At 54.7% G+C, this 17,009-nt stretch overlaps 1 protein-coding gene across 3 annotated transcripts in view; it reads right to left on the bottom strand.

Annotated features, from left to right (window-relative positions):
• Positions 1–576: 576 nt before the first annotated feature.
• Positions 577–17,009, bottom strand: part of MED26 (mediator complex subunit 26) — a 55,180-nt gene continuing 38,747 nt past the window's right edge. For all 3 annotated transcript variants that reach the window (XM_025368990.1, XM_025368989.1, XM_025368991.1), the window contains exons 2-3: positions 4,022–4,096; positions 577–3,352 (exon numbers count right to left, since the gene is read on the bottom strand). In XM_025368990.1, coding sequence (XP_025224775.1) covers positions 1,697–3,352; positions 4,022–4,087 — 1,722 coding nt within the window. In that variant the 5' untranslated portion in view covers positions 4,088–4,096 and the 3' untranslated portion in view covers positions 577–1,696. The remainder of the gene's footprint in view (positions 3,353–4,021; positions 4,097–17,009) is intronic.

A 17,009-nucleotide genomic window follows, 5' to 3' on the forward strand; every position in this document is an offset into this window, starting at 1 on the left:
TGAGATTGCATGTCTTAAGGTGTAGCTGTTTCTTCATTTGTGAAATTAAGCAGATATGGATAAGATGACCTATTCCAAAGTGAAAAACTAGAAAACCAAAGTCTTAGCCTACAGTTTCAGGGAAGAGGGGGAACTAAAAAATGATCACTTTATAGTCAAGGGAGAACTAGTTTTTTTGGAGTCAGCAACAACCAGCTAGTAAGGCAGCCGGGGGCCAGGGCCACAGGGTGGGCTGCCACACACACACACACACAGCTCTGAGCCTCTGGTATTTTGTTAAGGTGGGGGTAGTCACTGAGACCTATGCTATGGAGCCTCCTACGGAGGGCTGCTCTCTAGGCCAGGTAAAGTCTGGGTGAGACAAGATAACGTTCCTTAATGTGGCCCTGAATGAATAAAATGTGAAAGTCTTCCCAAATGCAGCAGCAGGCTAGCAGGTGGACTTCAAGGCACAGTGCCCTGTCCTGTCTCCCTGCATTGCGGCTGTTGGGGTCTAGGTCTTTCTGGCTAATCCACAATCCAGGAAGGGGCTGATTTGGCTGTGAAGGTCCAAATGAGAAAAGATTCTCAGACTGGTTTGTGCAAATGGTTTTTTTTTTTTTTTTTTTTATTTCCACATTTATATCACAAGGTGTCCACTTACTGGACCAAATAGCAAAGTTGCTCCCTTCTGCGTCCTGAGAACACAGAAGTCTAGGTACTGTACATTCACTAAGGCTCCTTGTTTTTGCAAATCGCGTTTATGACAAATAACCATAAGGCAAACGAATCTAAAGGAATGGTTATGAGTGTTTCCAGCGTACAGACAGGTCTCCCCCTCGCCCCACAGTACAGCATAAAACCAGTAGCACCCACAGTCACTTTTGTGTTGTTTTGGGAGGACTCTAGAAAGGTGAAGTTTTCTAGATGTGTACAGGAAGGGAAAAAAGAAAGGGAGGAAGAAAGGAAAGGTTTTTTTTTTGTCTGGTGGTCTGATGGAAGGAGTTGTTAAAATAAACATGAAAAAACTTAAATTTTTGCAGCATTTCTTTAAAAACGGGGTTATAACTGAAACCAGATATAAACAGGTGGCTGCCCATGGAGTGTGGGTCACCCTGGCTGGCCAGCTGGCCCGCCTGCCCAATGCCAGTGGCTCACCACAGCTGAGAAGCTTCTGGCACATGACGGACAACACTGACCTGACAGTGGCTGGGTAGGGAGCAAACAGAGGCAGCATGGCCCACTGTCTCACAGACACTCAGGGCCAAATTAAAGAACAGAAAATGCAAGAGAGATGAGATGCGTGCTTCTGTTGCTGTGTTAAAGGTAACCTCTCCACAGGTTTTCTGTGCCTGCCTGCAACTGAGGTCCCAGCTTTCAGGTGCTAGAAAGTGTCCGCACCTCTTCAGGGGTGAGGAACTAACGCTTTTTATAGCTGGTTTGCTATAGAGTTCTGAACTCACTTTGCCGTCCTTCCTTCCACGCGGTCCTTCCTTCGCAATTTTGTTAGTAAACTGGTAGCAGCATTTCACAAAAGGAGAGTTTTGAGGGAAGAGTGCAGAGAGACCGCGTGACTCCCGCCCCCTCCCTCCTGCTCAGGCCGGACTCCCCAAGTTCCCAGCGCAGGAGGCAGCTGGGCCCCGGCCACCCGCCCACCTGCCTGCCCGCCCGCCCGGCTTCTGCAAGATGGGAATGCACTTCGTGGCTGACGGGCCAGTCAGTCCAAACAGACATAAGGCAGAATGTTCAAGCGCCCGTCATCGCCGTGCGGATCAAGCGATATGCACTGCGTCCAGTCATACCAGTTACCCTGTGTGTCCTGACACCCGTTCACCCCTGGCCACTGGCTGGCCTGGATTCTGTCGAGATCGTCCTGTGTGATATCCCGGGTCAGCCCGGGGAGGTCTGTGGGCGGGCTTTGAGGCACCAGCACGTGCAGCTGCCTGGCCCCTTGCCGGGTGCTCTCCTCCTGCTTCAGGTACTCAGACATGAAGTGGTGAGCCCCCGGGGTCTGCGCGCCCGACGATGAGAGCAGGCTGCTCTGCCGGCTCAGGTAGGACTGGATGATCTCGTTGCGTGACAGCTCCTTCCAGTTCGTCTGTTCAAAGGGGCTCTGGAGGCTGGCCTTGGCCTCCTGCTTGTCCAGCTCTGTCCTGGACTGCTGCTCCATGTGCACAGGGCTGTCTGCCCGCACTGGCTCTTTCTGGGTCAGAGGTTTGATCTGTCTTGTCATGGGGTCAAAGGTGAGCTTCCGCTCTTTTAACCGGACAGGCTTGACGCCCGCCTCAGCCACCTGCCCGTCCAAGTTAACCGTGTAATCTCGAGGCCGGTACCTCTTCTTCTTTTTACTGTCCGAGCCCCCTGAGGAGGCAGCGTCACTGTCCGCCTTGGAGGAGTCTGGGGAGAAGCCCGCCCGGGACAGGAGGGGCTCGGCTGGGGACAGCCCTGCCTTACAGCCCGGCCCCGCCAGCCGCTGGTGGCTTTCCGGCTGCTCAAGCCAGCGCACTGGGCTTTCCGCACTGGGCAGCAGCTCAAGCCGCCGTACAGGGGGTGTGGACGGCTGTGCCAGTGGAAGCGGTGACGGCACCTGTGTGGCATCGAGCGCCTGGGGCCGCGGTGAGGGGCTGGGCACGGAGCCCTTGGGTGCATACAAGCTCTGCTGCCGGGCAAAGGAGCCCTCATGCCGTGAGTTCCGAGGACTGAAAGAGCAGCGAGGGGGCCCCTTGGGGTGGGGAGGCCCCGGAGTCTCATCCACCCTGTCCAACTGCTGCAGCACCGAAGCCTTTGGCTGCAAGCAGGGTCCAGGGGGCTTGCCCAGGCCCGGGGAGCTGGTGTGCGGCCGCACAGCGTTGATGGGGATCTTGCCACTGTGCTTGTCATTCTCGCCACGCTCCAGGCGGCCGCCCTCTGGGCCTGCATGCCCACTGCCATCCAGGGAGCCGGGGAAGCTCTCTGGACTCCCACTGATGCCATTGGTAGGGAGGGGGGATGAGTTGGGGACCAGGGGGTCGTGGCTAGCTTTGGAGACCTTAGGTGGCGGCCCTGGGTGGCCGAGGTCACGCTGGTCACCCCGGCGCTTGCGGCTGCCCAGCCTGTCCAGCCGCTGCCCGGGCAGCCTCTGGAGGTCATTGCGGCTCTTCAGGTCATGGATGCTCCTGGGCGGGCCAGCCGCCCCCACCTCCGGCCGGCAGTTGTGTGCACCCCCGTTGGCAGAGCCAGTGGCCCCCGCCAGCCCCCGCAGCGCTGCCTCATGCTGGTGCGCTGGCTCGATGAGCTTCTGCCAGCTCCGCAGCAGCTTCTTGGCCCGCTTGGCGAGCTCCTCGTTCTTGGTTTTCTTGCGGACGTCGTTGATGAGCTTCCCAAGTCGTGTTTCCTACAACCAGAAAGAGAGATGATGACATACTTTCGGGACAGGGACTTCCCCATGAGCTGAGCCAGAAATGGTGGGAAATGGCCCTGACAATGAAATGACCTGGTTCCCACTGAGCCCTAAACTGCCAGCCTCCCTGGCACAAAACTCCTGGGGATTTCCGGTCCTTTGTGACAATATAAATTCTCAAACCTAGTCCCCAGACCTTCAGGGTCTCAGGTGGCTTCTCAGCAGTGCTGTCCCGCAGGCTCCTGGTGCCAGGGGGCTGTGGACTGTCAAGGCCACTGTAAGGACACTGCCAGGGAGGCTTTCTGGATGAGAGGGTGCTGTGGCCAAGGCGGCAGCACAGAGGGTCTGCTTCAAGTGGAGGGTTGGGGATGGCGCCTCTCACTGGAGCCTCCCCCAAGCACACCTCTCCTGATGTCCCCATGTCCCCACGTGCCCACATGCCCATGAAGTGTGCTGGGCATGTAGGATGGGATTAATGCCACTTGGTCACTGCAGTGGCCACAGGAGAGCAAGATCACGGGGCACAAGCTGTGAGGGCACACCGCCTCTCTTGGTCCTCTGAAGCAAAGACACACGCTCCTAGAGGCTGGGGAAGGAACTGGGTTGGTGCCGTCCCCTGTCCCCCATTCTGCACTCCCAAATGCTGGGGTCTGGGATACTCACCTCAAGTGCCTCTTTGGTAATGGGGTATTTCTCCAGGCTGGAGATGACTTCCAGCACCGCCACCATGTTCCGGATCTGTGGAAATAAAGAAAAAGCCATTTGTCAGGTTCCTGCCCTTCTCCCCTGGGAGGCTGGGACACCCTACCCCAGCCTGCTCCAGTCTCTCCCCAACCCCAGAGCAAGAGGAGCTGGCAGCACTGAAGCCCCCACTCCATGTAGTCTCCTACTGCTCCCCAGGCCAACCTGGCGCCCAGTGCTCATCCTCACCCGCTGTCCGACCTCCTCCAGTGTGTGGTGTGCGGTCTGCTCCAAACCCTCCAGTGTACATGGTACATATCCACCCACCTGCTGAGACCCAGGATGCTTGTGAAACAAGAGCTGCTCCTGATACTTAAAATGACCTCTACTCTGCCATCTGATGGGAGTGGGAGAGGAGACACTGAAGAATTCATCAAATAAAATCCACAAAGCTTAAAAGATCAATACATAGGCTGGGCGCGGTGGCTCACGCCTGTAATCTCAGCACTTTGGGAGGCCGACGAGGGCGGATCACGAGATCAGGAGTTTGAGACCAGCCTGGCAAACACAGTGAAACCCCATCTGTACTAAAAATTAAAAAATGAGCTGGGTGTGCTGGCATGCGCCTGTAGTCCCAGCTGCTCGGGAGGCTGAGGCATGAGAACTGCTTGAACCCGGGAGGCAGAGGTTGCAGTGAGCCAAGACCACGCCACTGCACTCCAGCCTGGGTGACAGAGCAAGACTCCGTTAAAAAAAAAAAAAAATTCAATACATAATAAACCAGTCAATTTGAATCCAAAGACACCATAAAGAGAGCAGAAAGTCACAAAGTGGGAGAAGGCATAGACCACAAGCCCCCAGAAGCTATATCTGGAACACACAGAGAATGCCTGTGCAGCAGTGCAGCTGACCAGGAGCCCAGCGCACAGTGGCTACAAGACAGGAACAGGCACTGCGCAATGAAATGTCAGCGCTAATGCTCAGCTTCTCAGCTTTATCAATAATTAGGAAAACTCAAACTGAACCCACAAGTGGATATATGATACACGCACCCCACTGACAATACTAGGTACTTCTGGGGGTACAGCCGACTTTGGGAACAGCTGGACTTTGTCTGGCAGAGTGAAACATGAACACATCCCATGACTGAGTAATCCCACCCTTTTAGGATCTTGCTAGGAGCCACACCTTGTTCTAAGCACTTCCCACACATTACTAACTCCTTTAATTGTTACACCAAGAATTCCTACCGCTCAACCGCCACCTCCAGCAGCTACAGGTTTCTGGTGGGCTGGCTGGCAGGCGGGAACCCAGGGGCCCTGAGGAAACCACAGTGAGTAGATTACACAACTCCCCCCACCCCCACCCCAACATGATAAAGGAGTTAAGCAGGCACATGATACAAATTAAAACAGCGTAAAAGGGCACACAAGGAAATGGGCATCTCTGACCCAGCTACTGTAGCATTACCTTGCATTTTTTTCCAAAAATATCCCTTGTGTATGCAGGTGTATATATCTACACTTGTCACATATTTCAAAACCAAACTGACCGTGGTTCTTGCCTTTTCTGACTTAACATCAGCAGTGTCCAGCCTCAAACAGAGCCCCTCATTTGGCTCACCATCCCTTCCAGAGTGGGGAAGGCCCGACTTGAATATTGTGGGACACTTAGGCACTTTCCGTTCGCCATTACAAAACAAGGCTGCAACTGACGGCAGTGACAGACTTGACTCTGGGCTAATGCACAGACAGCCGCGGGTGAGCCGGGGCTTCACATCCATGCAGGGTGGTCACCTCGCCCCCAGGGAGGCTGCTCCATTCCATTCCCACCAGGCCACATCCTTGCCAAGACTGCGTGGCATGAGTTTCCATAACACATGATTGTAAACTCAGCATCTTACACAGCACACATTTATCATCTCAGGCTCTAGGGCTCAGAAGTCAGGTCTCGGTCTCACTGGGCTGGGATCCTCTCTGGAGGATCCATTTCCTGCTCCTTCAGGTGTTAGCAGAGTTCAGCTCTTATTTATTTATTTTTTTGAGACGAAGTTTTCCTCTTGTCGCCCAGGCTGGAGTGCAATGGCATGATCTCAGCTCACTGCAACCTCCGCCTCCTGGGTTCAAGCAATTCTCCTGCCTCAGCCTCCCGAGTAGCTGGGATTATAGGCGCCCGCCACCACGCCCAGCTAATTTTTGTATTTTTTTAGTAGGGATGGGGGTTTCACCATGTTGAAGGCTGGTCTGGAACTCCTGACCTCAGGTGATCCACCCTCCTCGGCCTCCCAAAGTGCTGGGATTACAGGCGTGAGCCACCGCGTCTGGCCAAGTTCAGCTCTTTACACTGCAGGAATGAGGCCCATTTTCTTGCTGGTTGTCATCCGAAGCCATTCCCAGCTTCTGGAGGGCACTGCATCCAGCTCACAGCCCCTCCCCTTATGCCAGCTACAGGCCGAGTTCTCGCCCGGCATCTCTCTGACCCAGCCAAGATAGGTGCCATCTCTAAGGACTCCCTGACTAGGCAGGGCCTGCTCAGATGATCTCGGATCATCCCCCCATCTCCAGACTGTTCCCTTAGTCACATCTGTCATGTACAGTACCACATGCCTGGGCTCCAGGACTAGAATGTGGACGTCCTTGAGGGCTGTTAATTCTGCTGGCCTCATGGATTCTGGCTTTTCTACTCTTCTGCCCCACTTCCAGGGCAAGGCAGCCACTGCCCCTCCCTCCCTTCCCCTGTGTTGTCTCCTCTGGGTGTAAAGTTGCAGAGTGACCACAGAGCCACGACAGCAGTCCCTGCAGAGCTCCCACAAAGCTGCCCCTCTGCCAATGGGCCCATTTGCTCCTTGGCAACAACGGCCTTGCAATGTTCTCATTCAGGGCTCCAAATGACCCTGAAAACCCTGCTTCAAGCTGCATCATGGTGGGGGTGGGTGGGTGATGAGAGAGGAGATGCAGTCCTGTCCGCACTCCTCATGCAATGGGCAGGGATCAGTGCAGGGGAGGACTACGCCGTTAGATGGCCAGTCCCAGACAGATAGCAAGGCCAACCACACCCTGGCCCAGGCACTCCAGCACCGACTCAGTCCCTGGGCTTGCCACATGGCTTCACCTCCACCCTGCTGACCTCACCCTGGTATATTTGGAGCCTTGGTTCCCCACATACTCCTGAAGCAGCAGTCCTTGCAGAGCAGAACACTGCCCAGGCCCAGCTAGCCTAGTGGCACAAAGTGTCCTTGTCCTTGGGCAGACACCATCCTGCTGCCAGAAAGGAGGGAGGAGACAGAACACCTGGGCAACCCCAGGGTCTGGCACTGAGCTGGTGCCCCAGAAATCACTGCTGAACCAACAGCCAGCCCCAAGAGTCTCCTGGAAGCTGTGTGGGAGCTGGGGACACCAGGCGAAGGTCTGAGGGCCCTGTGACTGGGTATCCTCACCCCTGGCCCCTCCCCTGCCTCATGAACCATGCTTAAGTGTGTGCAGAGAGGCCTTGAGCCTCTAGGAGCCCCAAGGGAAATGCTACATCCTTGGCAGTCCCCTTTCTGTCCCCAGCGTGTGAGCCGCTCACCTGAGGAGTAGAGGAGCCCGTCTGCTGTACCTGTAAGGTGCTAGAAACCTACAATCCTACGCCGTAAACAGATGAACTCTGCCAACACCTGGCAGGGCAGGAAACGGATCCTCCAGAGAGGAGCACAGCCCGCTGCTGCCTGGATCCCAGCCCAGTGAGACTGGACCTGACTTCTGAGCCCTAGAGCCTGAGATATTACATGTATGTTGTGTAAGACACAGAGAGAGGGTGAGTGCCCAATGCGGCCACTCCCTGGAGCCAGCAGAAGGCAGTCAGTGATGTCAGCAGAGCTAAGGATGGGGGCAAGATGAGACTGTCCTGCCCTGCAACCTCTGGGGTCTTGATGTCAAGCAGCCTGAGCACTGTGTGGGGAGAGCCACCTGGGCATTCCAGACATAGGCCTCCCAGGCCCAGGAGGCAGACACTGAGCAATGCAGCGAGGAATCCCTGCAAAGGGACTGGCCCAGACCCCTTGCCCTCGAGCCCAGGCACACTGAGCCAGAATGCTCCACAGAGCCTCTTTATAGATGGCCACGGTCTGTCCCAAGGAACACTTAGCACCCAATTGGTGTTGGTCCCATAGGAGCAAAACATGAGCTGACTTCTGACCCTGGCCCTGGGGACCCTGCCTTAACAAGCAACTCACCCCCTACCCAGGAGTGGCAGGTCTCCCACTCTCACGGAGGTGGCCCTGTGGGTGGCAGAGGTGCCAGGACTTGTATGTGGCTGAGGGGAGGCTCCCGCTCTGACTCCAGGCCTGAGAAGTCCAGCATGAACCCTCAGGGCAGGGAGGCAGGCCACAGGGTGAGGGCAGCACCTAAGGTGGCCTCCCAGGGAAGTCAAAAAAAGGTGTAGCAGAACGAGCTGTGTCCACCTGGGCTGGAGACTGACCTCCATGCTGAAAAGCAGAAAAGAGCTGGAGAAGAATGGGTAGGGAGCTGGCCAGACAGCATCAAAGCCTTACGGCAGGGGAGGGGCCAGGGGTAAGGACATCGGGAGGAAAAGCAGACCAAAAAGACCCAAGGCGGCTCCTTCACAAGCTGTCTTCTATACCCCTTAGCCACTGCCCCCACAGACCACCTGCCCTTGCCCTGTTTCTGGGATGCCCTTGGCACCTGTCCATCTATCTGGGGAACTACACTACATCCTAATCTCAGCACAGACAGTTTTGACTCCACATGGGGAGCCACTCCAGATGACAGCCTCAAAGGATGGCTTTAGGGCAGCTCTTCGGGCTTGCCAGGGCCACGTCTGTGGCCCGATGGCCAATTGCAGCCTCTTGCTGTCAGGAATAGCCTGGCACATCTGAGGCCCCCTCATCCTTTGGATTCTCCCTTGGAATTTGTTCCCAGTCGAAAAAAACCTCTCAAAACACCTGCCAAGTGGCTTTCCCAAAGCGGCAGGAGTCCCATCAGGAAGTGCAGCCTCTCACTTCTCCACTAGGGACCCCTCAATAGATGCAGATGGGTCTGACCTTCCTTAACCACCAGCGAAGACAGGCGTTGCCTCCCCTTTCTACCAACACAACTGCCCCTGCCCACTTCACTTGCTTCAGTTTGGCCTCTTCATTGCTGCGGGAAGTGCCTGTGAAGGGCGAGGGTGTTGGGTGGGGGTGGGGGGTGTCAACAGCAGAACCTCCATGCAGCTACTAGGAGAAGGGCAGGGGTAAATGCAGCAGGAAGCACTCTGGAAGCAGGTGGGACCTCCCTGAGGTGCCTGCTCCAAAGGCAGGCAGGGCAGGAAGTTAGCAGGTGGGACCAGGTGTGGCACAGGTATATATGTAGGTCCAGCCCAGCCGCTGGGGACATGAATGTTGATGGAACTGACTCCACTGTCACACCGAACATTTTCAGGTCTTAGAATGGAAATCCATGAGGCATGATCAGGTACACATAGGCCAATAGGAATGTGAATGTTAATCTCGTCCTTCTGGAATCTCAGGGAAACGAAGCGGGGAGGCCTGGTCTCAGGCCACAGGCATCACAGCTAGCATAGATCCCGAGGAAGAATGGTTTGCATCCAGGCAGAAGGTGAACCGGGGACCACCAGCACAGCCCTCAGCACACAGGTGCCCCACACCTCAGGGATTCCCCAGGAACACACGGATGGGGGCGTGGAGGGGACAACTTCTCACCCAAGACCACAGGAGGTCTGGCTGTCCCAGGGCTCTTTTGTGGTCATCCTTCCATATGAGAACTTAGAAAGGCTTCCACGGGCGTGGTAATGTGTACCTGTAGTCCCAGCTACTCGGGAGGCTGAGGCAGGAGAATTGCTCAAACCCGGGAGGCGGAGGTTGCAGTGAGCCGAGATCACGCCACTGCACTCCAGCCTGGGCGACAGAGCAAGACTCCATCTCAAAAAACAAACAAATGACAAAAAAAAAACACAAAACACCCAAAAACCCAAAACAAAACAAAACAAAACAAAAAAAGGCTTCCAGAAAGGCTGGCACCTTTGTCCCTTGAGAGCCCCACAGCCTGTGCTAAGCCACAATTCCAGTCGGCCTAACTGGTGACATGTGCTGTTCAGCTCACAGGAAATGTGAGGAAGGAGGTGGGGCTGGACACGCACAGAGACAGCCTGAGGGAGGGGCCGGCACCCCTCAGAAGCAGCCTGGGTCAGACGCCTGGAGCTGCATGAGACACCTCATTCTCCCACACCCTGGGAGCAGTGGGGAACCCTGTGTGCGACTTCGCGGCACGCCACACTCTGTGTGAGCTATTAAAGACCCACCACGCAGCCTTGTCTTTCAGTGACATGTTCCTGAAGAAATAATACAATCTGGAATTTGCTACAGAATCATCCCGTAGGGTGAGTGACAGGAGGGGGACAGGTGAAACAAAGTCACATGGCTGTAAGCAGCTATCTACTGAAGCAGGATGGTTACCTTTCTCTACTTTTATGCTTGAAATTTGTCACAAGTAAAGATGAGAAAATACATCTATTTCCTAGCATTTGTTTGGGAGAGTTCACCGATCTAGAAGGACTGGCAGCCATCTAAAGGGGAAGTGAGCAAATAGCTGTTTCCACCTCCTCATAGTGGCTTCGCTGTCCACTGTCTGGCCCCTGAGTGAGGCAGAAAGGACCAAGGGCTAGGTAGGATGCCACCTCCCTCCACGTGAGCCTGCCTCAAGTCTCGAGCCTCCTAACTGATTCGAACTGCACAACACCAGCTATCTGGTGAGACCTGAGGAGCCCCCCACCAAGCTCCCTACCCTGGTACTGGGCTGCTGCTTAACAGACTTGGTACGGAAACAGCAGGCACCCCTGGGGCTGGAGAGGGGAGCTCTGAGTGCCTGTGCCAGCTGTCCACCCCGGTCCAACTCTCAGGTATCCTCATGCCTCTCTTCTAAAGGAAGCCACAAAGAGCCTGAACCAGGGGTACGCGCTAGGTCGACAGTTCCTTCCTGCAGGGAGAGGCCTGACCTGCACCAGGAAGGAGCCCAGGACAGCCACCACCACAGAGAAGACAGACCCTCAAGTGGCCCAGACCAGGAGGGAGGGGTGGGCAAGAAGGGGCGGGGGTTAGGTCACTCTCTCCCAGAAGGGGAGAAACATAACAATGAGCCAACAGTAACCCAGGGAAGGGACAGCCGTCACTCCACACCCTGCCCAGCCCCAGTCAGCACTGCCTTCCTCCCATCTGTGATCCACATCCTATGGCTCTGGGCACAGCTGAGTCATACATAGGACATGGCCACTCAGAACTTTCTTTCCATGGTTTCCCCCAAAGGCCAGCCGGCAGCACTCCTCTGTGGCCCTGTGAAACCCAGTGACACCTCTGACCTCTCCAGAGTCCAGAAGACTAGACTCTTCTGAAAACCTACCTACGACAGGGCACGTGGAATCACCTTTCAAACCAAACTCCTGTTGGCAAATATTTTAATTGGGCTGCGGCATGTGTCCGAGTTTTTCTCCTGTGAAGAGGATCACTGGGTCTGAGTGCAAAGCTGGGGCCTGCTCAGTGGAGTGGACCCGCTACTGACAAGCCTCTTCCTTGCTTTATTACAGGGGTGCGTACGTAAAACCCCCAGGCCTTGAGTAATTACTGCTGGGGATTTCCAGCCCTGGTCTGAAACAAGGAACTGAGACTGAGTTTTGAGTACCAGCAGCCCCTCGGCTTGCCTCTCCATTTTCTCCACATCTGAGCTATTCCCACCCCGCCTGAGATGCCCAGCCTCTTGGGAGTGCAGCTGTGGTGGCAAAGGGGAAACCCTGTGCTGCCCAAGGTCTGACCAACCCATAGACCCAAGGGTGCCGAGCCTGGGCAGGCCCAAAGGGGCACAACTCGAACAGGACCATCACTGGTGGGTTGCCCTTGGGCCAAGTTCTTTCACTTCGTCCTCATGAGCGCGCTCTACAGATAAGGCAACTGAGGGCCAGGAAGGTAATGGAGGTCCCTGGTAGACCACACAGTTAGAAGATGGTGAGGCCTGGCCTTCCACTAGCCTGACATGCCTACGAAACACACAGGGCCCATCTAGTGCTTTGAGTGGGTGGGGTGAAGGGTACCAGGTGCCACTAGCCTGTGGTGATGTCGGCACTCTGCAAAGACTCTCCTGGGGTGCCCCTGCAGTGAAATGCACAGGTTACAAACAGTTCCTTGAACCCACACGGGGCCACCTCCAAGGCATCCGTGTTGTATCTGCCTTGCCCCCAGGATGCCCGAGAGGCAGGGCCAGGGTGACCCAGGCACGCAAGGGCCACCACAGCAGGACTTCAGATGGCACTGGAGCCCGCTCCCCACCGGGCTGGCCCCGGGAACAGCGCACATGGAGCATGGACTGCAGCAGTTCTGTACTCCCCCACCTCAGTGTCCGGCCAGCCTTTCTGACCACCCTGGACAGTGGGCAGCACTGCCCTGGCAGCCTGTGGCCCCGCACCCGTGCCCCAGAGCCCACATAACCTGCTCCTCGGGTTCAAAACAGCCCCTGCTGAGGCCTCAGTGGCAAAGCACCTGTAAAAAATGGTTCACTTTTAAAACCAACAATGGGGAAGTTGTCGGTTTTTTTTTTTTTTTAAATGCAGAATGGTCTAGACAGTAATTTACAAAAACTACTTAGCTCAAAAGACTGTGGAAGTGTTCATCAGCAAGCAAGCTGTCCTTCCAAACCCAAACACGCCACAGATGGCACCCAGAAGCAGACAGTCTGCCTTCAATGTGCTAAGCATTCTAATGCCGTCCGCGGCTGAGTCACCTCGCCCACCCCCCAACCCCCAACACACAGTCGTGTCTGCTGAGGACACACGGGTGAATCAAACAGGGCTTTGCTGGGAGAGTGTGTGTCTGTGATTTGGTTCCCGCCACACCAAGTCTTCCTGCTTCTGACAAATTCTGCACATGTTCCCAGGCAGCTGGGAGCCAAACTGCCTCTAGTGCAAGTCAGTGCAAGAGGCGGCACCTGTATCCCCCGAGGGGTGCTGCTGTGCTCCCCCTCGGGCAGTCGTCACCCTGCACTCTCCGCTCAGTCTCTTGGGGCTGGTGCAGGTCCAACAGGCTCTGCCTGGTGAAGGCACCTTCCTCTGAGGGGACCTCATGGGAGCCTCAAACCCCAGGGGCAAAGCCTCAAGTTCACAGCTTCTCAGAGGAAGAATGACACTGGGAGGAACAATGATGGGAGGGTGCATGTCTCAGCCACAGCCACCAAGTTCACCACTTGAAAAACACTTCCTGCTGGGGCCCTCCTGCTACTCCCAGGAGCAGCCGACCACCTGAGTGGTCTGTCACGTCCATGTGGCCCTCCCTGTCCTGCAGCCAAAGCTCCTGTAATGCTTGCTTGAGTATGCAACTGCACGCTACAACTTGGCCCAGGGGATGGGAAATGCTACCTGAGCACAGGCAACACGCGGAGCCCTGACTGAACCCCACGAGCAACTCAGAAAGAGGAAGCCCAGGGCTTGGGGCAGAAGTGGGAGCTCCATCAGTAGGCATGCCTGACCTCTGCAGCAAGAGAAACCTGCAGAGGAAGCCAGGAGGCAGGCAGCGCTGCTCTCCACAGCCACTGCCCCCACAGCATCCTTCCCTCCCACTTTCTGTTTTAGCAGCTCTTCCCAACAAAAGTACCAACCTAGACTCTCCTGACCTCTGCTTCAGGTCTGCAGAACTTACAATTCTTACTGCCATTTGGCCCTTTGTGAAGGCACAAGAGCTCTCAAAGTTCATCTGTAAATTGATTCGTTGCTACGTGGATAGAACTGGAGCAGTGGGAAGCCAAGTGGAGCCCTGGTGATAGCATGCTGGGTGGGGGCTTCTCCCTCCCAGCCTCTCTCTTCTAGGAGCAGCCGATAAGAATGCCAGCTGCAGAAGACTGGAAATGACCCAACATCCTCGGGGGAAACACACACACAGTGCTCAGCCCATATATGTTCTGCCAAAGACAGAGCCCAAATAAGAACGAGCCAGCTTTTCAGGAATCAACAGGGAACAACCTTCAAGAGACTGCCAAGCACAGAGATGCACACAACAGCACACCCTGTGCCGCCGCCTGGAAGAACCTAGCTGAGGCTGGGCAGACAAGGACCTGACGGTGGAGCCGTGCTTAGCTGTAGCAGGGACTGCACCTGGCATCCAGCACTGATGCAAGACCCATCACTGAGTGGAGCCCAGTTCCTCCTCTGAGAGCATGAGAAAACCACAAGATGGTATCTGTAGATCATGAATGGTGTGCTGGAGACCATGCCCGCCCCAAGGGGCCAGGCCACGAGGGCCGGCACACTGCACTTTCTGCTGGGCTGCTCTGTGGTCTGTAAGATCTGTTCAGGCAGGGCAGTGCCCAGCACGGCACCTGGAGGCAGCCTCAGAGGCCCATTGAGAGAGGAAGCCGAAGGAGAGCAGCCCCTCGCCTGCCTGTCCCACTGGGCTGCTGTAAGATCCTGAGAACTAATGACATTCTAGAATTCCCCGAGACAAGTCATCAAATGCTCTCTGAGCACCGATTACACACAGGTGCTCCACCAAACTCCAGGCCCACTGGATGCTGGGAGGGGGCGTTAGGATCCCTGCGCACTGACCCAGAGGAATAGACAGACAGCCAAGGTCAAGAACAGAAGCAACAGATACAATGCCACTGAGGCTCTCACCCAGGCTGCCAGGAAACCCCAGGGGAGGACTACACTTGGCTCAGGTCCAGGGCCACCCCTTTCTCCACAGCTCCTGGGCTCTGTGTGGAGCTGGAGGGACAGAAGTGGGCACTGGGGCCTTCTCAGTGGGTATTCCTGCAACAAGGGCCATGATGGAGAGAACCAAGGACACTGAAACCCATGGAACAGGCTGGTGACTCTGTGGATCCCATGTTAACCGCCATTTAAGGATGGACACTCACGCTATGATCCAGCAATTCCACTCCAGGCAGCATCAACAGAAATGCACTCAGAGCAGCTGTATTCAGAACAGCCCCAACTGAAAACAGCCCACGCGGCCACCAACAGAATGCTGAATAAATAAATCACGGTCTGTCCGTTCAATGTCGGATGAACAAACTGCTGCTACACATAACCTCAAAGACAAATCTCAAAACAATGTCGAGTCAAACAGCCAAACACAAAAAAAACACATTTTTTTTTTTTTTTTTTTTGGTGCTGGATTAAAAGGTCAAAAGCAGGCAACACTTCTGGATGGTGAGAGCAGTCAGGGTAGTGGCAGGCAGAAAGTGACTAGGAGAGGACGTTGAGGATGGCTTCAGGGGAAAGGCTCTGTTCCTTGACCTAGGTGGACTAGGGTTCTCAAATGTGCTCATAAATGTTCATTCAACTGTAAAACTTGGGACTTGTACACTTTTCTACATGTATATTTTCTAGACTATATTTGTAAAGGTTGTTAAAAATAACCTACTGTGTGTGAATTCCATGATCTTAGAGACCACCTCATCCTACAGAAACAGATGGCGAAGCTGTCAGGGTTGTGGAGGAGGGGGAGGGGTTGGCAAAGCAGCCCCTCGCTCCCCACGGCCCAGACCCTCTGAGAGCCCCACAAAACAAGGTCTGAAAACAGCTTCAACATGAGCCCCGGCCACCTCTACAACACACAGTGATGCAATGTGCACTGTGCTTCACTGCTCACTGAGAAGCGTGTCTGCACTCTCCTGCCCTGGATGGGGCTGGGGAGGACAAGGGCACTCTGAAGCTTCCCCAGCAGGAGTACTCAGTTGATGAGTCTCGCTACTGGAAAGAGGCAGACAGGCAGCACCCACTGCCTGGGCATGGTGCCAGCACCCTGCATGGCACTGGGGTCTTGCCACACCATGGTCTCCCCTGAGACCACAGATACCCCCCCACCCCCAACAGGTATTAAGCCACTTTCCCATCCAAGAAGCCAGGGTGCCAGCTGGCCACAGATTAATTACTAACCTAACCTGCTACCCCATGCAGCCAGCACACACCTGCCTCCCTGCTCCACTGTGACACAGGAGACTTTAGGATGAGGCAAATCTGCATATCTACACAGTAGAAAAGGACAGTGAAGAAATTCCTCTTCTACTCCTAGTTTGCTGAGAGGTTTCATCAGGAATGGATGTCCGATTTTGTCAAATGCTTTTCCTGCATGTACTGGGATGATTATAAGGCTTTTCATTTCTGGCCTTGTAACATGGTTAATTACACAGATTTTCAAATGTTATCTGTCTCCCCTGCTTTAATTCGACTTCCTTTCTTTGCTACCCTCATTGTGGTGATGGTGTTACTGATGTACTTACAAGTTAAAATTTATCAAATTGTATTCTTCTAATATGCGCAATTTATTGTATGTCAATTATACCTCAATAAAGCTATTAACGTCAGGCGCAGCAGCTCACGCCTGTAATCCCAGCACTTTGGGAGGCAGAGGCGGGTGGATCACCTGAGGCCAGGAATTTGAGACCAGCTTGGGCAACATGGTGAAACCCTGTCTCTACTAAAAATACAAAAAAATTAGCCAGGCGTGGTGGCGGGTGCCTGTAATCCCAGCTACTTGGGAGGCTGAGGCATGAGAATCACTTGAACCCGGGAGGTGGAGGTTGCAGTGAGCTGAGATTGCACCACTGCACTCCAGCCTGGGCCACAGAGCAAGACTTTCTCAAAATAAAAAGTAAGTAAGTAAATAAATAAATAAAGTTATTAAAAAAACAAACAAACCCATGGAGGCAGACAGATGCAACAGGTCCTAAAAAAGTAGGAGGGATGGCAGGCGGAGAGAAGGACTGCTTCTTTGTTAGAGAGAGGGGAACCAGACGCCACCTGGGTTTGTCCTCCCTGGAGAGGAGCCTCCTTTGCGGAGGCTCCTTCTCTCCTCAGTAGAAGGAGAATGACTATCATGCCTAGGATCTCAGAGGGACTGTAAGGACTGAAAGACACACTTGAGAATGCACACAAGGTACTCCCCATCTCAGACCAGACTCCTGCAGGCATCATTAGGCACCTGCTTTTTCCT

This window comes from Theropithecus gelada, chromosome 19 (genome assembly GCF_003255815.1).
Source record: "Theropithecus gelada isolate Dixy chromosome 19, Tgel_1.0, whole genome shotgun sequence".
Classification (NCBI taxonomy): Eukaryota; Metazoa; Chordata; class Mammalia; order Primates; family Cercopithecidae; genus Theropithecus; species Theropithecus gelada.